Source organism: Schistocerca piceifrons, chromosome 2 (genome assembly GCF_021461385.2).
Source record: "Schistocerca piceifrons isolate TAMUIC-IGC-003096 chromosome 2, iqSchPice1.1, whole genome shotgun sequence".
NCBI lineage: Eukaryota > Metazoa > Arthropoda > Insecta > Orthoptera > Acrididae > Schistocerca > Schistocerca piceifrons.
The window spans coordinates 301,732,091-301,759,015 of record NC_060139.1 but is presented as its reverse complement, the minus strand read 5'-3'; the positions used below and the strand labels follow the sequence as shown (position 1 = coordinate 301,759,015).

The following is a 26,925-nucleotide window of genomic DNA, read 5'->3' as shown; positions in this document are numbered from 1 at the left end:
AACGCTTCTCTAACGATTCTCTTGTTTCTTGCGAATTCTTCTCTAACGATGCGTTAGTTTCTTGTAAACGCTTCTCTAACAATTCTCTTGTTTCTTGTAAATTCTTCTCTAACGCTTCTCGGGATATTCTTCCCTCTTCTCTAGTTTCTTGTAAATCTTCCTTTAACGATGCGCTAGTTTCTTGTAAACCCTTTAGTGATTCGTTAGTCTTCTTTATCAAGTCTACCAACATCGACCATCTATCGGCATCCTCTGAAACTGGCTTATTTCTCGTCGTTTGTCCCGGTGTCTCGGGATAATTAGTTGAATGTGGTAATGGGCTATATAATGACAATCCACAATCACTGATTCCTGAATCAGCTCTGTCCTCCTGTCCTATCCCTTTCCTTCCAACTACTGCCTCACAAACCTGCTTATCTTCTGTAGACATGTTTGATTTATTTTTAATGCACAGGCAAGTAATACAAAATAACCTCTAGTAACCCAAAACACTCCTAATTACCATGAAACTAATCAAACAGTACCTGCAGTCTTTTCAGTTAATCCCCAAAATGACACAACATGCATGAGCACTGAACATTACAACTCTCAAAAACCTAATAATTTCCAATAACAACTTCCACATACACAGTTTATATAAAAATGTTTTAAACAAGATAATCACAACACTCATGAAATCTATAAATGTAAAATCCCCAAAAACAATGAGCATATCTATATAATTACCATTTAGACAGTGCAGTGTGCATAAATAAGTATGCTATATTTCAGAGTATGCTTCGCAAATTTTTCGGATATTACTACAATTGGGCACTTGTCCTAATGTAAATATCAGTTAAAAATTGTTTATTTATCGCGAAGACTGCACACCGCAATTTAATGTTATGTCAACCAGTCATCTTCACTCACCAACTGACGTTACCGCGAGTCGCGATGTTTTGACGTTTGAGGTGGGTGTGGCACTGTACTGCCACTGGAGCTGCGTGAGGTTGCGCTGCTGTTGCAAGTCGTCGTAGTTCTCCGTAGGCCGCTCCGTGGCGCTGCAGGCGGGCGTAGTTTGTAGTTTGGCTGCTAGGTGCCGGGACTGCGCTCGGTGTCTCGAAGTCGCGTCGCTCAGCCAGCCGCTCCGTGGTGGGATGTCGTGTGAAATCACCTCGCGGATCAAAGCTCTTTGGTGCAACTGCTACACGGGTCTGCGTGACGTCACTCAATAATTGCGTCGCCACAATACGTTGTCGTCTGCATAGCAGTTTATGGGTCCACACGAAGCTGTCCGATTTTCAGTATTCAAAAAGCAATTTCAGTCAAAATACTACCGCTAAACACTTCTTTAAAAACTTTCGTGACGAATTCTTGGCTCGTTTTGCTATGTTACTGTTCACACGTGTCTTTCTTTGGCGTTCACTTTTCACAGTTTTTCGCGCGGATTTATGCATTTGCACATTATAACACAGTTTATTGACATTATTGTTCTATTTAATATGGCAAGAAAAAACAGTTTAGTCACAATCTTAAGATATTATTACTTCGTATTGTTCAAAAATGCACTGTTCCTTGTCGCGATTTTACAGTTCCTACTCTGTCTCGATCCAAATTGAAAAAACACTTTCTTACGTTAAGCAAGGTAAAATTATCTATTGTTCTTTACTACTCGTCCGAAAATTGCACTAGTCCTTTCACGGTAAGCCATGGGTGTAACACTCCGGTTTAATCTACTGACTTATCCCGCTCGATCGGGATCTGATAGCAGCCCAAATAGATAATAACTAATGTGACCGTGTACCTAATGGGGCTGGCAATCGGATTGGACTGCTACGGAGTTGTTACATTCCATTTTGTCCTTCTCGAATGCTGTAATAATGAATGACTGGTGCCAAGAAGAAACGACAACACAGCTTCATTAATCAATGACCTATATTCATTACAAAAACACAAAGTAAGGAGACAGCCACTGCCTTCGTCGTACAGAGTTAATAACGGCTAATCTCAGCACAGGCCCTTTCGTTATTCCTTATCGTCACACGCAATTTCAATCACTGTAATCCACCACTACAATCCAACACTGCAATCCAACACTGCAATCCAAATAATGCCGGCATGGTAGACGCGTAATTACAAATATCGGCACAAAAATATCACTGAATCACACTAGGAATTATACTTTTTCACTTTCCCGTATAATACTAACACAAAAGGGTTGAACCGCGGCGATGGCCACTCCCTTTGTCGGTAATTTCTATCAATTGCTGGCTTCTGCTCAGCTCTGCCCGCCTCGCGGGAACCTACAACCGCACTGCCTTGACTCAACTCTCGCTCTCGCGACCCGACACACTAATCGATAGTTGCCCTGTCGACCTGTGTGAGTGCAAACCTAGTAGTAAGGGCCTGCGGACCCCTTACAGTATACATTTTGTGATTTGCTGATATGTTCTGTACTGCAGTGCGTGTGCACTTTTGCCATTTGTTAATATGTTTTGTACTCATTGTGTACACATTTTGTCTTTGCTTGATATGTTCTGTACTCAGTGCATGTGCACTATATTTTATTTCATGTTCTGCACTTTTATATATGTATATATTCTGTGATTCTTAGTTAATTAAGAAAAATTTGTTGCTCATGGCAAGCCCAATCGACTCACCATCGCTGCCAAATTTTTGCCCCCCCCCCCCCCAGTGGAGGGTTATGTAAGACGTATGCATTGCCGGCGATGGGCGAGGCATTGCAGAATCTCTGACCAGAGAGTAGTATGTAGTTAGTTGTTGCTTGTCGCGTGTGTCCGCAGTAGTAGTCTGTCCGTAGTAGTCTTCAGTCCGCGCTAGTCCGTGATAATCTGCAGTAGTCGGCGCGCGCCTGCGCGGGTCGGCAGTCTGCTCTGGTCGGGACTCTGCAGGATGAGTATTGTTGTAGAAGGTAGAGAAGCAGCCTTGCGCATATGTAATAATGTATGTTAATTGTCATTTAATTTGTTCCAAAAATGCCCCAATAATAATTTTTATAATATAAAGTAATTTTTTTAAAGAAAAGCATTCATTTCAATTTAAAGAATATTTCCAATGCATGATCATTCCTTCCAAGAATCAGAAAAAATATACGCCAGCACTGCACGAAGCTGTGCCAAAAAATCTCTACGTAAGACCAGATATATATTCGCAGTTTTTATTGAGGTAAGAATTTTTCCTTTTTTTTATTCAGAATACAGGGCCGAGGCGCTGCTGTCGTCATAAAATTTACCAGGTTACTGAATTTTCTTTATTATTTCCGGGTTTAGGAATTGCATTTTGTGGTTACATTAAATGTGAATGAATTTCTGCACAGAGACTATAAATGGGAGCCAATTTTGTTCAGAGGTTACATTAAAATTAATTTTGTTCAGAGGTTACAATACTTTAAAAATTCATTTAATTATTATTTTTGCGGGGAGTATACGCTTGGTTCATGGATCTTGGTTTCTCTTATAAATATTCCTGTGGCGAGGTTACTGGTTCATGGTTCATCATTTTAATTATTATATTTGTGTGCGGAGGTTACACTTGGCTCAATAATAATTATAATTATTTATATTTTTGTGAGGGGTCCTACAAACGTTCTGCAGGAACTCCTTGACTTAATTTTATCAATTGGAAAAAAAGTTTTTCAAAACTCAAGACATGCCTTAGGTCATCAATTTCTCAAGTTCAATCACATGGACAGTCAACTTCGGCCACTGAAATCGATATTATGAATTCAGCACATTCAGATCCTATTCTGATAAAGTCTTAAGTTAAAGGCTACAGAAATGCCAATTTAATATTCTTATCCAACGGAAATACTGTCAAATGTTCAAATGTGTGTGAATTCCTAAGGGGCCAAACTGCTCAGGTCATCGGTCTCTAGACTTACACACTACTTAAACTAACAAACTAACTCATGCTAAGAAGAACAACACACACACACACACACACACACACACACACACACACACACACGCCCGAGGGAGGACTCGAACCTCCGGCGGGAGGGGCCGCGCAGTCCGTGCATGGCGCCTCAAACGGCGCGGCTAATTCGTGCCGCGGAAAATTTGTCAATGCAGACACTGTACAACTGTAGGAATGCAACGTGACTTTATTGATGGAATACTCTTTCATATCAAATGCAAACTGTGTTTTCCTTCCACTTCATATATAAAAATTTGACCATGTTTTTCAGTTTTCAACTACTTTATTGGTAAATTTTCTGCAGTTTACCTACTTTATGGTGATATTTTTTCATATGCTACACGCAGATTACTGTTTAACATGTCAGTATAAAATTAGATGAAATTTTGATCTCTCTGTCCCACAAAGTGAAAGAATTTGTAAATTATAGGCTTAAAAGTTATATTATTAACCAAAACTAACAAGAATTTATGTATTCTTTCTGTCCATTCCTTTCATTGAGCGCACGGATTTATTTGAGATAATAGGTTTAATTGTTTCCAATTAGATTATAAACTTTTGAAGGCCTGAGGAATTACCATAAATGGATTTGTATTGTTTCTTTTAATATTTAGAACTCTAATAAGATTCAGAAATTTATTACTGATACAGAGTAATGTCTGTGTAGCAAATATCTTAAAAGCAAAAAGAACCATTTATGCGATCAGTGGATTTATACTTATTTTTAAAGGTCTTGGCAAGAGTCCAAGGAGAGGCAACTACGGTCTGAAGGAGGTGGAGGGGGCGGGGGACGCGAAACAATGTCACTTTTGTAGCAAAATCTTCTCGAACCGGCCCCACTGCCTTGTAAAGTTAGTTTCGAGGCACTGTATTCTTCTAATGGAGAGCTTCTAATGATTGCTTTTCTAGAGCCTCTAGTGTATTCAAGCGCGAAGGACCATTCAGAGTTAGTTCAAATGGTCCCATTACAACGAAAACGCTATCTTGGCGAAAATAACTAGTTTCTGAATTCCAAAAAGGAGGATACCTCGATACCGGGTCATCAGTCTAGGTAGTATCTCTCATTCTTCCTCTCAACACACATACAGCGAACTGAAAAAAAAGTTCGTTGGATAGCGATATGCATATATATACATATGGCGGTAGTATTGCGTACACGGGGTATAAGGGGGAACTGTATTGGCGGAGCTGTCATTGTACTTGGGTGCTTCATGTGAAAAGATTTCCGACGTGACTATGGCCGCACGTCCGGAATTAAAAGACTTTGAATGGGGACTGATAGTTGGAGCTAGACGCATGATACATTCCATTTCGGAAATCGTTAGGGAATTCAAGATTCCGTGATCCACTGTGTCAGGAGTGTGCAGAGTGTACCAAATTTCTGCGATTACTTCTCACTACGGACCACACTGTGGCCAACGGCCTTCACTTGACGACCGAGAGTAGCGGCATCTGCGCAGAGTTGTCAGTGGCAACAGACAAGAAATACTGCGTGAAATAACCATAGAAATGAATGTTGGATGTGCGATGAATGTATCCGTTAGGACAGTATGGCGAAATGTGAAATTAATTATGGACGCCATGGCTCAATATTTCTGCAGGGGACTTTCAACGTATTGAGTCCATGCTACGTCGGGTTGCTGCAATACGCTGGTGAAAACAAGGTGCGACACGGTATCAGGAGCTATGCCGTGACTTTTGTTACCTCACTGCAGAATGACGGATTACATTATCGGCAACATTAAATAATATCACTGCTACCCTCAACGTCTCGTTAATCTGTAATGAACCTAATTTGATGTTGCAATAATGGCTTGGAATACGTACTCTTAAAAACTTGTTCCATTAAAATTTATTTTTATTTAATTAATTATTTATTTGGCTCTGCATCTTACAGATAACTTAACTTGGAATTCTGAAGTGAACCGTCACAGCCTGGACAGTTTCTTTATTGTTCGCTAAAATATTTTCAGTTTCATTTGTGGTCTCATTGGTTACTTCCCATTTGCGTTTTCTGCTTTGTTCCTTCGGAAAAAAATTGTTCAGGACCTAAAAGTCTATCTTCTCGGAATTATAGTAAGATAAAACCTTTGTCATTCATGGTGGGTGGTTCTAGTTTCATAAAGGTAATGTATGGGTTCGATTCACTCTTCAGAAAATAGCTCTGCCTGCCCGGATAGCCGAGCACGTTACCGCTCTGATTCCAGAATTTAGAGTGTCTAGCATGCTCAGGACTGAATCTGTCTCACGGATTAATAATCAGGGCTGGTGAGACGCCTAACCTGGATGTGGTTTCTAAGCAGTTCCCCACATCCACCTACGCAAATATCGGGCTGCTACCCACGTCGCCGCCTCAGATACACAATACGCAACAAATCCGTAGAACGTCCTCACACTTAATTTCATGTTCAACACTAGACGCATACAGATGGTGTACACGATTTTGAGTAGAGGAAACTAGCAAAGCCTTTTCAACTAGTCCTTAATCACAGTAATTACAATGTAAGTACGTTATTTTTATCGTTCAGTTATGTCTTGCGGACACTGAACACTTACCTAAATGTAAAAGTCCCAAAAGGGCAATGATGCAGCCAGTCAGGAAAGTAAGGAGGATAGCTATGTCAGGACCGTAGTTGGACACTGAGCTCTGCACCATAAGCGCGAGGATAGCAGTCGGCCCAATGACGAGATTGTGGCAGCTTCCAAAGGGAATGTACAAAAAGGCCCCCATGATGCCAGCATACAGACCATACTGCAAAGATAGAGGTTGTATCCTGTAAGATACTTGCACTTCGTAACTCAGCAATTCTAAAAGAGACATGAGCAATTAAAAATAAAGACACCAAACTGTAAATTCAGCTGCAATTTAAAAATTAGATGACGTTCATAGGAATTTTAACTAAAAAACGTGACAACGGTTCCACTTTTACATCAAATCATAAAACAATGTGCTATTATTACAAGAACAACGTAGGGCTCATTTAGTTCGGTTAGACATCAAAAATACTAATTAATAATAATTATTTCAAAAGTAACATCAAATATTAACAGCAGTGTGTAATCCAAAACCACGTTGTAATTTTCTTATAATCGACTGATCATTTAGAGCACATAATGTGTTGATCGAAAGAATGAAATCGCGAAATGTTCAACTGTAAACTATTAACAGCGCAACATGAATAGAGAACAAAGGACTGCAGGCAAACTCTAATAATAAAAACAAAACAAAAATCGAAGATCTATACAGTGGAAAATTCTCAAATTCTCATTAGTGGGTTGAATCCACAGCAGACGTCATGAAAGAGAACTTGAAACACCGACATCGCTTTCACTAATTCAGATTCTTTCTTCTGCAAGGCAGTCAGTACTTATACGAGGGTGAGTCAAATGAAAACCTTAAATATTTTTTTAAGTATTATTTATTGTGCAGAAGTGCTAAAAAGCTGTATCACTTTTCAACATAATCTTCCCCACGCTCAATGCAAGTCCTCCAGCGCTTACAAGATGTATAAATTCCTTTAGAAAAAATTCTTTTGGTAGTCCGCGCAACCACTCATGCACCGCGTGGCGTACCTCTTCATCAGAACGGAACTTCTTTCCTCCCATTGCGTCTCTGAGTGGTCCAAACATATGGAAATCCCTTGGTGATGAGGAATGGCGCCATTTCTTGCTCGGTCTCTTCGTTTCTGGTTGGTGGAAGTGAACCCAGGTTTCGTCCTCGGTAACGATTCTTGCAAGGAAGCCATCACCTTCTCGTTCAAAGCGCCGAAGAAGTTCTTCACAAGCATCAACACGTCGTTCTTTAATTTCAGGATTCAGCTGCCGTGGCACCCATCTTGCAGACACTTTGTGAAACTGGAGCACATCATGCTCAATGTGGTGTGCTGACCCATGACTAACCTGTAAACATGCTGCAATGTCATTCAGTGTCTCTCGGCGGTTTTCCTTCACTACGGCTGCAACTGCTGCAATGTTCTGTGGAGTCGCAACGCGTTGTGCCTGACCTGGGCGAGGAGCATCTTCCACTGAAGTCACACCATTTGCGAACTTCCTACTCCATTCGTAGACTTTCTGCTGTGACAAACATGCATCACCGTACTGAACCTTCATTCGTCGATGAATTTCAATAGGTTTCACACCTTCACTACGCAAAAACCGAATAACAAAACGCTGTTCTTCCCTGGTGCAAGTCGCAAGTGGGGCCGCCATCTTTATACTGATACTGCGACGGTATGTGTGCATCTGCGCTATGCTGCCACCTACAAGCCATTCATAACTGAACTAAATTTGCCCAATTTCTCTAGATTTCTATCAGAAATGAATATACACAATAATTTAAGTCAATTTGTTTTTATTCTTAATATAATGCATAATGGAAAAAATTCTTCACCTTTTCTTTGACGCACGAACACTTTTTCATCTGAGCCATGCAGATTAAATTTGGAACCGTCTGAAAAGATTAATTTGTTCCACATCTCTGGTGTCCATGTCGCATCTGCCTTTGCCCACCGTAGTCGCTGTTGTCACATTATCTTGGTCAATAAAGGCTCCCCTCTAGGATGACGGGCTGAGAGTCCAGCCTCCAGTAGTCTATTTCTTACCGTGGTTACTGAGATGTCGCACATTTCCTCCCAGTCTCGCTTTAGTTCAGTTGGTGACAGGCGACGATCGTTGAGCGAAAGCATTTTCAATACCCTGTCCTATTTGGCAGTAGATGCCATTTTCCGACCTCTTCCTTCTTCACGATCAACATTTCCTTTTTCCCTGTATTTTTTCAGTAACCTCTAAATTGTAGACTGATTAAATCCTGTCTTAGAGGCTATCTCTTTGATGCTGAGACCAACAGACGAATAAGCAATTATAGCAGCTTTCGTTTCTGCCGTTAATTCAACTGAGCTGCCCATCTTCTCACTGCAAAGTTTCAACTCAAAATGGCAGTATAAACACTGGTTTCATTGTGAAACCAAACTACAACAACAAAGAGTTGTGTATTGTTGGAAAACATGCGTGAAGAAGGCAAGAATGTGTCAAAGTTTAGCAACATTGGGACTGAGATAACCTGAAGCAAACTGCTGCAAAAGACAAAAAGACGAAGTCATTCATGGTGATGCAATAAATATTTCCACCACCGTAACTAGCGATCCGGGAATTGCTCCTTGTACAGGCCGACGGCCAGTTGCGCCATAAATTGTTGAAGTTATAGTTTCCATGGCTGAGAACGCTGGACGCTATGTGCGATCTTCAAGGCAGCTGAATATTCCACGGTCCACCATTCGAAAAGTGCTGCGAACATTTGTGAAGTGATACTTCCTGAGCGGTTCCAGTCTCTCGTGGATGCAGACGGTCGTCACAGTAAGCAAAGTTTGTAACTCGGGGCATAAACTTGGTATGCGATTAACAAATGTTACCCTCTCAAGAAGAACTTAAAATTGTGTTTCTTTCAATGGTGTATTCGTTATTTCTCTTCCTACATAGCGTTCGTAGGATTTGTCGACATGGAAAAAGCGTTCGACTGTGTCAAATGGTGCTAGATGTTCGAAATTCTGAGGAAAATAGGGGTAAGCTGTAGGGAGAGACGGGTAATATACAACATGTACAAGAGCCAACAGGAAATAATAAGAGTGGACGACCAAGAACGAAGTATTCGGATCAAAAAGGGTGTAAGACAAAGATGCAGTTCTTTCGCCCCTACAGTTTAGTCTATATATCGAATAAGCAATGATGGAAATAAAAGGAATGTTCAAAAGTAGAATCAAAATTAAAGATGAAAGGATATCAACGATACGATTCGCTGAAGACATTGCTGTCCCCAGTGAAAGTGAAGAAGAATTACAGGATCTGCTGAATGGAATAACAGTCTCCTGGATACGGAATATGGATTGAGAGCAAATCGAGAAGCACGGCTTTGTATAATAGTGAAACACGGACTGTGGGAAAACCCGAACAGAAGAGAATCAAAGCATTTGAGATGTGGTGCGACAGAGGAATATTGAAAATTAGGTGGACTGATAAGGTAAGGAATGAGGAGGTTCTGCGCAGAATCGGAGGAAAGGAATATACGGAGAACACTGACAAGGGCAGGGACAGGATGATAGGACATCTGTTAAGACATCAGGGAAGGACTTCCATGGCATTAGGAGGAGTTGTAGAGGGTAAAAACCGTAGGGAAAGACAGAGATTGTAATAAATCCAGCATACAGCAGAGGATGTCGGTTGCAAGTGCTGCTCTGAGATGATGCGGTTGTCACAGGAGAGGAATTAATGGCGGGCCGCATCAAACCAGTCAGAAAAATGACTCAAAAATATCCCTACAAGCGTTTGAAAACAGTTTCATTGTCCTATGATCACTCATTTTTCAAAGGGGCCCCCTCAAGAAGAGGAAGTTTAATTATCATCACTCTACAGATCGCATTGGGTATCGAGCGAAGTTTGTGACTGAATTGACGGTTTCTTGGTACAGAGTACGCGGCATATTATCTTTGATAAAGATCACCGTCAGATGTAGGGTTAACTTCCGTTGTGTCCCAGTGAAGTTTGTTTGGGTACTTGTTGTTCATGTTGTGTACTGATGACCTTTCAGACATCATTAATATTAACCTGAGACTGTTCTCAGTTGATGTATTTAACTGTAATGAAGTACTCTCTGTTAAAAGCTGCCCAAGTACTTAATTACATCTTGATAAGATTTCAAAGTGAGGCAAAGGTTGACAGCTTACTATAAAAGTTTAGAAATGTAAAATCGTGCTCTTCACAATAGAAAAAAAATGTGGTATCCCAAGAGTACAAATGGAAGACTCAATCGTAGGTAAAACAGTTTCACACTTCGGAACATCCCTAGACTATTAGGGAAATGGAGATGACTTGCAAAACACCCGTGGTACCTATCCTAGAATATTGCTCGATTGAGTGGGACCTTTATCTAACAGGACTAGTAGGGGACACTGAAAATATACAGAGAAGGGCAGTACGAATGGTCACAGGTCTGTTTGACTCATCGGAGAACGTAGCGGAGCTCCTAAAAACACCGAACTAGCGGTCACTAATAGGCACCAACTATCCCCATACGGGTTACTTACGAAGTTTCAAGACCCAGGTTTAAATGATGGATTTAGGAATATACTACATCAACCAACGATCGCTCCCTTAGGGATTACGAGGACAAGATTAGATTAATCACAGCGCCTCCGTACTCGAGTCTGAGGGGCACAAGCCGTAGTAACTGGTGCAATGAGAAGTACCCTCGGCCACGCTCCTCACAGTGGTTTGAGGAGAGTAGATGTAGATGCAGACCAGCATATTGTACCACAGCCGTACGAGAGTTAGTCATAGAATTTTAGTTATCACCTCGAAAGCATGTAATTACATAACTTTTTTTTGTTTGCAGTTACGTGTCTGCAATTGTTGTTCAAATGGAAATTCCCTTGCGACAGTATCGTATCTCAAAGCAGGAGCAACAAAGAAAAAGGCACAGCCCACCTCCATTTTATTTATGGGTGGCTCCTCTAAACGTGTGATACGATACTGTGGCTCGGGGATTTCCATGTGAATCAAGGCTGCAGACATGCTCTTGCATTATAGAAGCAAAATATTAAATACGCAACTTACTTTTTTTTACAGGTGATAATTAAAATTGTATAGCTATCTCTACATTTTAGAGGCACCTCAATAGCAACGTACTGTGATTCCCAGATGTAGGAAACCAGTGTTGGTAAAAACTGTGTCATCAAGCGAAACACATTTGTTTCATTCCTGAACGACATGGCAGAATAGATCGGTTTCTCTTTCTTCTTCTTACTTTCTTCCGAGACTAAAGCCCGTTTCCTGCAGTACACTCAGTCCACACTGAGCTTGTCGCTCCATTTTTCCTTGGACGGCCAATATTTCTTTTGGCTGCTCGTAATGTATTTCTTACGATTTTCACAACCTTCCGTATACCCATCCTGTCTGAGTGTTAGTTTAATTCAAAATACTTCCTCTTACGTACCCACTCATTAATGGAGTCCACTTTAATCCTTTTCTATTGTTTTCCACTTCTCACTTTCAATGTCTTCTCTGTAATCCTTCGCAGAATTTTCATTTCTGTGGTTTCCAAAAGTCATAGTTCTGTATTTTTCTCGTCTTGTCTCAACTGTGTATGTTATAATTGGTCTCCTCATTGTTTTGTGTATTCCTGCCTTTGCATGTTTTCGTATATGCTTGTTTCCCAAATACTGTCATTTACACACCCTGCCGCTTTACTTACTTTTGATACTTGTGGTCTAACTTTCTTTTCGATATTACCACTGCTGCATAGCTCAATACCAATATATTTAAGTGTTATTATCTGTCCAATAATTTTTCCATCCACTTCAAGTTTGCATCTAATTGGTTCCACAGATATGGTCATACATTTGGTTTTTTGAGTGGATATGACCATATGTAGGTTTTTGGCTGCCACGTTAAATATATGCAAAAGTTTCTGTAGGTTATCTTCACAGTTTACCAGCAGAACTGCATCGTCAGCATAACCAATGACTTATTTCTTCGTCCCCCATTCTATAACAACTACTAGCCAATACATTCTTTATCACCTCGTCCATGATTATACCAAAAGGTAGCGAAAGAGTCACCTTGTCTATTACTACTATTAACTACTATGCAGCTTCTTAACCTAGAATCAATTTTCATCTGAATGTAGCTGTTGGAATAAATGTCTTCAATTGTTTTTATGCAGCTGGAAGGAATCTCCCTTTTGTAGAGCAGGATTACCACTTCTGTTAACTGAATCCTATCGAAAACCTTCTGTAAATCAATAAAACAAAGATAACCTGCTCTTTTTTTGTATCTTGAGAATTTTAATACTAGTTCTCCAATCGTTTGGAATTTTATTACCAGTTACAACATCGTTAACGAACTTCATTAATTGTTCTATTAGTAGCTATCATCCATACTTCAGCAATTCATTGGGGATCCTATCTTTCCCTGGAGACCTCCTATTTAACAGACTAACAGCTTCTTCTACCTCTGCATCCTCATTTACTTATACAAGCTGATCTCTGATTTCTCTTAGTCTTCTGGTGATTTTTTACGTTTATACAACACTGTTAAATATTTAACTCATGATTCCTCATCCACCCTGTCTACATGTTTCTTACTACTTGATAAAAATTTGCTGACTGTATTGGCCAACATTTTCTGTCGATTAAAATAATACATTTTGAAATGAGCAAACAATATCGCAGCTTGTTCCATACCTGTCTAAGGAACAGTAAAATCAAGGCAGCTCAACCTTGGCATGAAACAGATGACGTCATCTCTAAATGCAAACTGTGAACTATAGAGTTCCACCACATAATAAATATCGAGGGAATGGTATTAAATATATAAATTAATTCAAGTCCCGTTTACAGATACAACTAACAAAAGCGTATTTCTTTATACAGTTGACTCAGTTATAACTTCCAATAGCACTTCACACACAGCCAGTAGCCGGTTTTCGCAACACACACTGCTTCCTGACTATGCAACAAAATCAGTTCATCACCCACGATTCAGTTAAATCTCGCTCTCACAATTGATCAGCGAAGCAGAAAACTTTATATACTTCAAAGCACAGATGCATCCAATGTTTTCTTGGAAATCACATGTTGATCACTTGTCATAAAAAATTACAATATTAACATGCAGTGCTACAATATTATTCAGGTTACGATATTTCCTGTTAGTAAACATAAGACATAAATATTTGTGTATTTACGTACCCTCTTTCGTTGGGATTTTATACCTCTTCGTAATTATTATCTTGTAATCATTCTAATCGTATGTCAACAATTATAGGGAGTTTCTACAATTTTCTATTAATCGAGGTCGTGCTGAAAAGTAGTGCCTCCGAACTTTTTTATATGAAAACTTTTAAAGCTTTTTTTAATGCAACAAACGTTACTAACATTCTACATCTTTATTCTTCATGTCTACATATTTATTTCTCAACGAAATCATCCTGGTGACGAATGTATTTCTCCCAACCAGAGACCAGTTAGTTGATACCGTCACTGTAGAATGTTTGACTTTACTGACGGAGCCACAACCTCACCTCTGATTGCACTGCTTTATCACTATCAACGTGCAGTTCTCTAAGTAGCCCTCTAAGTTTTGGAAACAGATGAAAATCGGATGGCGCCAGGTCGGGACTGTGTGAAGGATGATCGAAGACAGTGAACCATAGGCGTCGATTCGTTGCATATGCCGCAGCTCTCATGTGGGGTCTGGCACTGTTATGCTGAAGGAGAGAGTGCTTCATGTGTGGACAAATTCTTCGAATTCTGAAATCGATTACAGGACACTGTTTCTCGCGCACCGGCGTAGTTAAGTTACACACCACCATGTTACAGCTACAATTCGGAGCCCTCTAGTGACACAGGACTGAAAATATGTAGACATGAAGAATGAATATGTAGAATGATAATAACGTTTGATTTATTTAAAAAGCTTTAAGTGTTTTCATATAAAAAAGTTCGGAGACATTACGTTTCAGCACGTCCTCGTACAAGATAGTGTAACTTTCAGAAAATTTGCGTTATGCAATAACTTTATTTTTAGCAGACAACAGCGATGTACAAATTCCCGCAGTTATTACTCGCAAATGCACCTAGCTTATATGGAATCATTTCCATCCGGTGGCCTAGCACCTGACATCTCCTTAGCCAGTGCAGGCAATTTTATAAACAGAATTTCCATGTCAATGCTGTAAGGATTAAAATAGAGAAAAATATTATGTAATATCTTATCCTACGCTTCCAGATACTCGTAGTTAAATCTAAACTTCGCTATGTTGACAGCACTGATATTGTTGATGGTATCTCTATGTTCATATGAGACAAATGTCTGTTCGAATCTATGGTGCGCTGCTGTAGCACTCCGAAAATTCTGGCCTGTGAAAAACAGTATTGTGAATATTGCGTTGTCCACTACCTGAATTTTGGAAAAATACTAGATCCCCACGAGACAGTCATTGGGAAGCGTACACGGAACAGCGCTTGCCTCAATCTTAGAGATGCTTGTAAATCTGCAGTGTGAAGATCCAGTAGTTGGCTTCTGTGTTAACGACTACGCCGCAGCTCATCGGGCACGAAACTCAACTTACTTTTTTCCTAAGGCAATACTAATAGAGCCTTCAGTAACCCTTATCTTGCTCTAAACAGATGGAAGGTTGACGACTTCCAAGTAGCGAATTGTTACCGGAGTTTGTGAGTCGATCGTCTCGTGAACCAAAAAGCCAGGTGACTACAAGAAAAAAGTTAATGTTTGTATGGTAGGTACCGATGGGTCCGCCGGGGTCTGTGGACGGAGTTAACGTTTATCTTTGTGTGAATCGTTTACAAGCCTCAGAGATGGACTGAATGTAGTAGAAATTAAGTTGAAAAACTGAAACCTGTATAATAAAAGTTTGCTGCTACTCTTTGTGTCTGTGACTCAGAATCGACACATCGATTTTCTTTTGCTCGTACTACCACCACCACCACCGCTACTACGTTAATGAGTAGCTAAACAAGTAACATGTTCGAACATTACGAATTACCTCAAAGAAAACGATCAATTGGCATGTAGTCAGCACGGTTTTAGATCACATCTTTCTTTTGCAACACAACTAGCTCTTTATTCTCATGATGTGAAGACTCATATCGACTGGGGATCTCAAAAGTGATTCCATATCCCTGGATTTCCAGAAAGTTTTTGATGCTGTTGCTATCAAAAGCTTTCTCATTCTCCATATCTCTTCAGCTGTGCGACTGGATTCGTGATCTATCGGAAAGGTCATAGTTCGTAGTAATTGACGGAAAGTCATTGAGTACAACAGAAGTGATATCTGTCGTTCCCAAAAATAGTTTTACATGACCTCTGCTGTTCCTAATCTACATAAATGATATAGGAGACTATTTGAGCATCCATCTTAGATTGCCTGCAGATGATGATGTCGTTTACTGTCTAGGATAGTGATCAGAAGACCAAAATCAATTGCAAAATGATTTAGACGAGATATCTGCATGTTGGGAAATGTGGCAATTGACACTAATTAATGAAAAATGTGAGGTTATCCACATAAATACTAAAAGGAATGCGTTAAATTCACATTACACGATAAATCACGTCAGTCTAAAGGCTATCATTTCAGCAAAATACCAAGGTATAACAACGATCACATGGGTGATATGTGGGGAAGGCAATTCAAAGACTGCCTTTTATTGGCAGAACACTCTCAAGGTGCTACAGATCTAATATAAATACTGCCTCCACTACGTTTGTCCGTCCTCTGCTAGTGTATTCCTATGCGGTACGGTATTCTTACCTGTTAGGATTTACGGATGGCATGTGAAAGTTCACAGGGCAGCTCGTTTTGTACTACTGCGAAATAGGGGAGAGTGTGCCCCGGATGTGAAACGCGACACAAGCTAGAAATCATTCAAAATCAAATGGCTCTGAGCACTATGGGACTAAACTTCTAAGGTCATCAGTCCCTTAGAACTTAGAACTACTTAAACCTAACCAACCTAAGGTCATCACACACATCCATGCCCGAGGCAGGATTCGAACCTGCGACCGTAGCAGCCTCGCGGTTCCAGACTATAGCGCCTAGAACCGCTCGGCCACAGCGGCCGGCAATCATTCAAGCAAAGGTGAGATCTTTTCACGAAATTTCCATCTCCACCTTTCGCCTTAAAATGCGAAAATATTTTGTTGACACCCACAAACATAAGGAGAAATGATCATAGTAATAAAATAAGAGAGACTGCAGCTCGCACGGAAATATTTAAGTGTTCGTTTTTCGGGGTGCTGTTCGAAAGTGAAGCGGTAGATAAACAGTGTGAAAGTACTCTTAGTTCGACAAACTCTCTGCCAGGCAATGAAGTCTGAATTGCAGAGTAGCCATGCAGATGTTCAACTGTACACTTCTTATTTTGTCTTTCTACATTCGATCAATGGCTTTAAGGTCGTATGAGCATATATGACACTATCTTACCGGTAACAAAAGTGAAAGAACTGCTTTGGAAGAGAATGGTGTTGGAGCAAATAACAATACACACACACACACACACACACACACACACACACACACACACACACACACACACACACACCAAATTCTCCACCCAGTTTTTACGACGATGGTCGATATCCCGTCCTCACTTATATTTTGCCGGTGTACAAACTAGGCTCAGAATCGGATCTATTTTCAAGTTGGTAATATTTTGCAAGAAGACTATAACTAGACGTGAAACTATGCGCTCCAAGACTCTGATATAAAGATGAACAATTTGTTTTTGAATGTTTGTTAGAAATATACTGGGTATTACCTGTGGCTCAAGACCAGCTACGACAGCGTAGGCAATTCCCTGCGGAATGGCAGTGAGCCCCACAGTGAAACCAGCCAGTATGTCGTGTAGCAGGTAGTTCCAGCTGTAGCGAGGCAACCACTCGATCACGGGGAATCTTCTCTTCAGAGTCTTCGTACTGCAGAAGTCCTTGGCGTACTCCTTCATGTGCCTCGTGATTACAGAGCATGTCGTGGTTTCGTTCAAGTCATTCCCACTGTCTGTTGAGCGAAAAGAAGAGAGAAAATTTATGTCATTTAATAACGCAGTTCAGTTCAGCGAAAGTGGAAAGGGGTCTTGTAAAGTTAATTCCTATAATAGGTAAGATGAACACTTCGCCAATACAGACATAGTGTGGGCCATTAGTTCGTCTAGTGACAGAATATTTTTTAAATGATTGTGTATAATATATTAAAACAATATTTAACTGCGGAAAATCATCATCAAACAAACAGCATGGTCATACTGTTGCAAACAGAGTGATTATTTAGTCGATAAAATCTAGTGATTGAAACAAATATAGTGATTGAAACACATTAGGACCCATTCTTCGCTTGCGAGAAATGTTTGGTTCGTACAGGCATCTGAATTAGACAAGAGTGTCGAGTACCCAATTATTTTTTGAGGACTGAGGCGACACGTCACTGCATGAACTCCGAGAAACGGAAAACATTTTGAAAGCCGTTTTAATCCATAACCGCTTAACTGCCTCCCAAAGCTCACAGAGGTGCGTCGGAACTGGTTCCAAGGCGTGCACATTTCGACCGATGGCGTAGTAAATGAACTAAATAGGATGGAGTCAGATTGCCACGGGAATGTGGAGTGGGAAGAGTGCACATAAATATCCTCATATCCATGGAGAGTTCCTCCATCCATTCCCAAAACCTTCGGATGGTTCAAATGGCTGAGCACTATGGGACTTAACAACTGAGGTCATCAGCCCCCTAGAACTCAGAACTGCTTAAACCTAACTAACCTAAGAACATCACACACATCCATGCCCGAGGCAGGATTCGAATCTGCGACCGTAGCGGTCGCGCGGTTCCAGACTGAAGCGCCTAGAACCGCTCGGCCTCCAAGGCACGCCTTCTTCACGTTTTCTTTTGTGGTGGCACATATTGCAAGTTTTACGTATGGGTCACCTTTAGGTAACGTACGGGTTGTTTGAATTCATCCGCTTATTTCGTACCTACTGAAAACGAAGGATCAAAAGTCATTAACCGACTTAGAATGAAGTTCTGCCCAAAACTTAACTTTTTGAGGGTACGGCGTTCCAGTTTAACTAGCTGAACTATTTTAAGCAATCCTATAAACACAACAACTTCACAGATCAAGTTGACAGTGGACGTACATTATCGCTGGTCTCGTTATCCGACAAGATAACATCAGGACCATCACCGATACGGACTTTCTTGTCCTGCCATCCGGACAAGGCCTAATTTTGTCCAGATTTTTCAAAGCACTTTTACGATCTTTGAAGGAGAAAGTGTCACTTCTTGGATTATCATACAAAAGAGTGGTCTTTTGTCAAGTAAGGACGTACAGTTCAGGAAGCCTTGTGACAGACTTGCAGGCGTTTCATCTTGGTAACTCACGGAGGTAAGGCAGATGCGAGGCATCACATTTCTACGAAGAATCATACAAATAGATTCTCGGTAGCATCGACATCAAAGTCTATATCTACATTCATGATTAAATAAGATGCTCAGGAAGAAACGCTCGTTTCTGCTGCAGAAATAACAGCAGCTTATAAAGTTGTCACGCATCATCAATCCTTCAGTTCTCTTGACTGTATTGTAAAAGTGAATGCCGCAAAGTATCCTGACTCCAAAGTCGGCGCAAAGCGGTCTACAGCTGGGACCAAAGCTACAGGCGGTTATTAAAACTATTCTCGCACCACATTCGGTGTTCGAATGCATAAAACAACTGCGAGAAGTTTCATTTTACGGCGTAGGCAACCACACATTGAACCACAAGGCTGAAAAGATTTTCCTTCAGTTGTTCAATACTTTACTAAAACTGAAGAAATCCAACAAGTTGTTGAAGTTTGATTCGCTGAATAACGAAACATTGTCGACAACTGCAAGGTTTTGTTTAGACACTTTAATTTATCTAATGGAATTTGCAATTGTCTTAATCGCTTTTTGTGAAAACAGTACCAATAATAACTTCGGAGGGCTTCGTCGACGCGGCCATGGGAATGTGTTTCACGAATTATTTTTCCGTATACATGGTAGGGACAAACAAGCTGACGGAATTCTGCTTATACGTTGATATCGGTCATCAGGCTCTACTGTCTCACTCAAAAACAAGATGGCTGTTGTCAATGCACACAGGTCAGAAAATTCTCGAACCTTTGGATTCCACTAAAGCAATTTCGTGAAACCGAAGGCAGGCAACCCAAAATAGCTCCAGATTTTTTCAGTAGTTCGATCAGTGAAATTTACTGCGTGTTTTCTGCAATCAAAATTCGCCCTGTTTGAAAAAATATAAAAATCATGGAGAAGCATAAAATCCCCATATTTAAACTGGAAATATCCACACAACAAAAAAAGTTTTGCATCACCCCAGTTCCCACAACTCCTGAAGATAGACGCAGACTTTGGATATTGTATCACAGACACAGTCCCTTTGACTGTTCAGAGATGTGACTAAACCCGCCCCAAAGATGTAAACATGAGCAGCGCCTATTAGACGAAGGGAGTCCGACAGCCGACCAGTTCCAGTCATTCCACCAGGAAGGAGGTACACGGCTCGTGTTGTCTGTAGTTCAACCACGCCTAGACGATCAATAACGCGATTCGACCGCGTCCGCTTTGTTACTTTGTGCCAGGAAGGGCTCTCAACAAGGGAAGTGTCTAGGCGTCTCGGAGTGAACCTAAGAGATGTTGTTCGGTTATGGAGGAGATACAGAGAGACAGAAACTGTCGATGACATGCCTCGCTCAGGCCTCGCAAGTGCTACTACTACAGTTTATGACTGCTATCTGCAGAGGAACCCTGACAGCAACGCCACCATGTTGAATAATGCTTTTCGTGCAGCTGCAGGATGTCGTGTTACGACTCAAACTGTGCACAATAGACTGCATGATGCGCAATTTCACTCCCGACGTCCATGGCGAGGTCCGCCTTTGCAACCAGGACACCATGCAGCACTGTACAGATGGGCCCAACAACATGCGGAATGGACCGCTCGGGATTGGTATCACGTTCTCTTCACCGATAAGTGTCGTATATGCCTTCAGCCAGAAAATTGTCGGAGACGTATTTGGAGGCAACCCGGTTAGGCTGAACGCCTTAGACAGACTGTCCAGCGAGTGCAGCGCGGTGGAGGTTCCCTGTTGTTTTGGAGTGGCATTATGTGGCCGACGTACGCCGCTGGTGGTCATGGAAGGCGCCATGACCGCTGTAAGACACGTGAATGCCATCCTCCAACCGATAATGCAACCATATGGGCAGCATAATGGCGAGGCATTCGTTTTCATGGACGACAATCCGCGCCCCCATCGTGCACATTTTGTGTATGTCTTCCTTCAGGATAAAGACATCGCTCCACTACAGTGGCCAGCATTTTCTCCAGACATGAACCCTATCGAACATGCCTGGGATAGACTGAAAAGGGTTGTTTATGGACGACGTGACCCACCAGCCACTCTGAGTGATCTACGCCGAATCGCTGTTGGTTAGTGGGACAATCTGGAACTACAGTGCCTTGATGAACTTGTGGATAGTATGCCACGACGAATACAGGCATGCATCAGCGCAGCTCCTGGGTAATAGGGATATCGGTGGTACAGCAATCTGGGCCACCACCTCTGAAGGTTTCGCTGTTTCGTGGTACAACGTGCAACATGTAGTTTTCAAGAGCAATAAAAGAGGCGGAAATGATGTTTATGTTGCTCTCTATTCCAATTTTCTGTACAGGTTCCGGAACTCTCGGAACTGAGGTGATGCAAAACTTTTTTTGACGTGTATATTAATGGACACTCAAAGATGCCTGAATGAAAGAAATACTGATAATTTTATTGGCATGAAAATCAAGATGAATCTGGACAAATTAAAGAAGAAGAAACCTAACCAAGAAATAATTAATCTGATTTCTGAATGTGAAGAAGAGACAGTAGTTTTCTACACCATAACATTTGATTATTTAGAGAAATGAGCTCCTCCTTTTAATAAATATCAAGTATGTGATTGGATGTCCGCCCCTGGTAGTTGAGTGGTCAGCGCGACAGAATGTCAATCCTAAGGGCCCGGGTTCGATACCCGGCTGGTTCGGAGATTTTCTCCGTTCAGGGGCTGGGTGTTGTGTTCATCATCATTTCATCCCCATCGAAGCGCAAGTCGCTGGAGTGGCGTTAAATCGAGAGACTTGCACTCGGCGAACGGTCTACCCGACGGGAGGCCCTAGTCAGACGACACTTACATTTATTTGATTGGATGATGCTATCTGAAACCCCAGACTGGGTGATGACTAAAAATGGTGTGAAGATTTCAGGCGATAATTGTTTTCAGGAATATATCCATTTGAAGAGTTTTTAGAAACTAAACATGTCTCGAAAGACTGGAAGCCTAAACACTCCCGTGTAAGAAAAGTGGATTTACTTTCTTAAAGAAACCGAAAATCCAGAACTCAAATGACAACTGTTAAAATTATGCGAATATCTGTTTTCTATTTTCGCATACAACGCCACTGTGGAAGAAGTATTTTCGCTGATGTCGTCCAGTGAACTGGTGAAAGAAATCTACTGCTGCCAGGGATTGTAGGATCGGTCGTACAGCGCCGGATTAACTACAACGTGACCTACAAGGTCATAAATACATAAAAGGGAAAAAGATTTGCTGAAAAAGGTGAAATTTCCGAAAAATATTGTTTACCAACTACTTCTGTAGCAACAAGTTCCACGTAATTGCGTTCTAAATAAAAAGTAATTATATTAAATAAATTTTTATTTCATTTCCACAGCTCCATCTCAGAGTGTTCCGACGAGGACCCAGCTAGGTATGACAACAATAATTATTGCGCAACGTGTACAAATACCAAGGAGATAATTTTCATGAATCCATTTCTGCGCTAAAACGATAGATTCTGCCCCAGCTTATCACTGAGATATAGTAACACGTACAACGTGCTGATCAGACTACCCATTTTCGTGTTTGGAACGTCCAGTGACGATATTCGTGAATTGTGGGTGTGTTTCTCACTCAGTAACAAGCCTTTTGTGTCGAGTGAATCAGTATTCCAATGAGTCTTGTGAACGAACACTGGAATGTGATCGGTTATCTCCGCACCAGAGTTTACTATGGGATTAAAATTAAATACGGCACTAAGCCAGAGCACATAAGATGACCACGCGTGCGAGGAACAATAGCTTTTAGATTACACTGTTGCTTATCGCTCTCTGAGTGGCATTGATACTGCAGCTACCTGACCACCCACGTGCTTGAACGGTATCACGAATATTAATAATGCAGGAAAGTACAAGCAAATATATGTTTTTTTGAAACCAAATAACAGAATGCAGGTAGAAAGTTAGTCTGAAGAAGATTTTACGCGAGGTGTTTCTTTTTAATATAAGTATAAAGCAGTAATCGGAATATACAGGGTGTTTCAAAAATGACCGGTATATTTGAAACGGCAATAAAAACTAAACGAGCAGCGATAGAAATACACCGTTTGTTGCAATATGCTTGGGACAACAGTACATTTTCAGGCGGACAAACTTTCGAAATTACAGTAGTTACAATTTTCAACAACAGATGGCGCTGCAAGTGATGTGAAAGATATAGAAGACAACACAGTCTGTGGGTGCGCCATTCTGTACGTCGTCTTTCTGCTGTAAGCGTGTGCTGTTCACAACGTGCAAGTGTGCTGTAGACAACATGGTTTATTCCTTAGAACAGAGGATTTTTCTGGTGTTGGAATTCCACCGCCTAGAACACAGTGTTGTTGCAACAAGACGAAGTTTTCAACGGAGGTTTAATGTAACCAAAGGACCGAAAAGTGATACAATAAAGGATCTGTTTGAAAAATTTCAACGGACTGGGAACGTGACAGATGAATGTGCTGAAAAGGTAGGGCGACCGCGTACGGCAACCACAGAGGGCAACGCGCAGCTAGTGCAGCAGGTGATCCGACAGCGGCCTCGGGTTTCCGTTCGCCGTGTTGCAGCTGCGGTCCAAATGACGCCAACGTCCACGTCTCGTCTCATGCGCCAGAGTTTACACCTCTATCCATACAAAATTCAAACGCGGCAACCCCTCAGCGCCGCTACCATTGCTGCACGAGAGACATTCGCTAACGATACAGTGCACAGGATTAATGACGGCGATATGCATGTGGGCAGCATTTGGTTTACTGACGAAGCTTATTTTTACCTGGATGGCTTCGTCAATAAACAAAACTGGCGCATATGGGGAACCGAAAAGCCCCATGATGCAGTCCCATCGTCCCTGCATCCTCAAAAAGTACTGGTCTGGGCCGCCATTTCTTCCAAAGGAATCATTGGCCCATTTTTCAGATCCAAAACGATTACTGCATCACACTATCTGGACATTCTTCGTGAATTTGTGGCGGTACAAACTGCCTTAGACGACACTGCGAACACCTCGTGGTTTATGCAAGATGGTGCCCGGCCACATCGCACGGCCGACGTCTTTAATTTCCTGAATGAATATTTCGATGATCGTGTGATTGCTTTGGGTTATCCGAAACATACAGGAGGCGGCGTGGATTGGCCTCCCTATTCGCCAGACATGAACCCCTGTGACTTCTTTCTGTGGGGACACTTGAAAGACCAGGTGTACCGCCAGAATCCAGAAACAATTGAACAGCTGAAGCAGTACATCTCATCTGCATGTGAAGCCATTCCGCCAGACACGTTGTCAAAGGTTTCGGGTAATTTCATTCAGAGACTACGCCATATTATTGCTACGCATGGTGGATATGTGGAAAATATCGTACTATAGAGTTTCCCAGACCGCAGCGCCATCTGTTGTTGAAAATTGTAACTACTGTAATTTCGAAAGTTTGTCTCCCTGAAAATGTACTGCTGTCCCAAGCATATTGCAACAAACGGTGTATTTCTATCGCTGCTCGTTTAGTTTTTATTGCCGTTTCAAATATACCGGTCATTTTTGAAACACCCTGTATATAAAACACAACTGGAACTGTTGGTCTATCATTGTAGCTGAACAAGCACAATACCTGACTGTCATTCGTAGAATCGAGTTTGATTCTCAGTACTGTCAAAGGATTTTCCTTCGCTGGGAGAACTGGAGTCCCTGGACAGGTAGTGGTTCTGCTTTTAAAAAGGCGGCCCGGCGAGCGCTGTGCGTAACACATTTCCCTCTGGCTGTAGCTCAACTTAATTTGTTATTACGTCTAGCGTTATAAACGTGCTCCTGCATAACATGAAATGCAATAAACAAGTAATGCCGCACAGGTGAAACTGATATTCACTTTCCTGCAGAAATAAAACGTCACTTTGTATTAGAACAAAGTATGTATCACGTTCCTCGACAGAAACAGAATTTTTCGCAAGCAGGCATGGTATCCAGCGATTACGCCGCTTCGCAGATGTAGCCTTTGATCGCGGTCCAGGTCAAAGATGAACTGGCTTGTTAGGAGCTGAATGCTGCTTGCAGTTGTATAATGTCACTGCTTTCCGGAATGCAGGCTACCAAATATGAGCGTGCGGACGATCCATTCCCTCTTCTGGCGCTCAGAGATAGCGGACTAAAGTCTGTCTATAATGACAGGCTCTATCGCCGCCGCTTAAGAATATTAAAGATTCGTTCCCATATAATAATCCCGGTCTTATCCGAAATATGTAATGGATTACAAACTCAAGTCATTTTTGCAAAGAGACGGAAATCGTCGTTGACAAATCCCTACTTAAGAAAGGTGATGGGAGAGATGACAATAACTACTGACCTTTTCCAACGCTGACATTTCCCAAACTTTCCGAGAAAGTGTATTTTAGAAATCTCATTTGAACAACAATAATATCCTCAGCAGGTCACAGTTTGGATTTCAGAAGCATTGCTTACTGAGAATGCCATTTATATGTTCATTCTCGAAATTTTGCAAGCATTAAATAATAAAATAGTGGCGGTTAGAATTTTCTGCGACCCATATAAGGCATTTGCCTGTACAAATCACGGTATTGTCTTAGATAAACTGAAGTTTTATGGGACTGACGGTATAGCCAACCAATGGGTAATGTCATATCCAACCAAAAAGTGTAGTCAAATGTTGATGGTTTTAGGACAGCAACCAGCCACAAATTTACTTTCAGTTTCTTTATTCAAAGGGTACCGTTACCGGTTTCGAATCGTTGATTCATCCTCAGACGGTTTACACGCTTTCTTTATGACAAATGTCTCTGAGCACTATGCGACTTAACTTTTGTGGTCATCAGTCGCCTAGAACTTAGAACAAATTAAACCTAATTAACCTAAGAGCATCCCACACATCCATGCCCGAGACAGGATTCGAACCTACGACCGTAGCGGGCGCTCGGCTCCAGATAGTAGCGCTTAGAACCGCACGGCCACTCCGGCCGCCCTTTATGACACACCACATGCCGTAAAGATAGCGTGTAAACCGTCTGAGGATGAATCACAACGATTCGAAACCGGTAACGGTACCCTTTGAATAAAGGAACTGAAAGTAAATTTGTGGTTGGTTGTTGTCCTAACACCATCAACATTTGTCTTCAAACGACAGCCACGGTCTCCATCATGTCATCATATGACAAAATTGCAAAAGTGTAGCGTCTAGGAATCCTGCGTACTCGATTCGCTAGACATACAATCAAACAAGTCGTATTAACTATTTTTATTACAATAAGAAAATTACAATACTTTACTTTGACAATTACACAGATGTGTCGCAAGCACAGGGCGACATACGAAATAATCTTCTACAGTATAGACAACCCTAAGTCTGTGCTGCATAGAAAGTACACACGAAGTGATCTAGAGTTGACGCTCCTATCTAAGTCGCTAATCTTGAAGCTGCTATTCAACTGGGCCGTCAGCAGTCCTCTTCACATGGGGGCCGCTGCCGTCGCGTTGTCGTCGTGGAGAGAGGTCCAGTCAGCGTGCGATTGGCTGACTTCTTCTCACAGCCTTCTCTGTTCTGTCGTTCCCGACTGGCGTGCCGGCGCTTGACCTTACGCCATGAGAAAAAGAATGCTGGGATGTACTTAGAACTTCTACCAATACAATGAGGTGACAACAGTCATGGGATAGCGATATGCACATGTACAGCCGACGGTAGTGCCCCATACAAAGGTATAAAAGGGCAATGCATTGGCAGAGCTTGTCATTTCCAGGATGAGTTGAACGAAATTCATTCTGCAGTAAGTTTTAGTTTACATTTTTCTTATTGCGTAGCACATTATCATTTACAGTGACAATTTGTTTTGCTTATTTCTTTCTTGTACTTGGTTTTTGTATTTGACAAATTCATTATTCGCTTGTCAATGAAGAAAAGTGATTCGGCAACGACATAATGCAGATATTGCTACAGGCGACTCCAATTCAGTTGCTGTATCGAATGAAACAAAGAAAAGTGCTCACGTAAATGGTGGCCATTCTTTTCAAAAAGGGAGGAAAGAGAAATGTAAGTGGATGTTATACAACTTGAAGTTTGG

The 26,925-nt window shown here is 41.4% G+C and overlaps 1 protein-coding gene across 3 annotated transcripts in view; it reads right to left on the bottom strand.

The window, feature by feature from the left end:
- The window catches only part of LOC124775363 (sodium-independent sulfate anion transporter-like), a 223,709-nt gene that overhangs the window by 82,298 nt on the left and 114,486 nt on the right, over positions 1-26,925 (bottom strand). For all 3 annotated transcript variants that reach the window (XM_047250197.1, XM_047250198.1, XM_047250195.1), the window contains exons 2-3: positions 17,247-17,485; positions 6,472-6,667 (exon numbers count right to left, since the gene is read on the bottom strand). In XM_047250197.1, the coding sequence (XP_047106153.1) occupies positions 6,472-6,667; positions 17,247-17,485 (435 nt within the window). The remainder of the gene's footprint in view (positions 1-6,471; positions 6,668-17,246; positions 17,486-26,925) is intronic.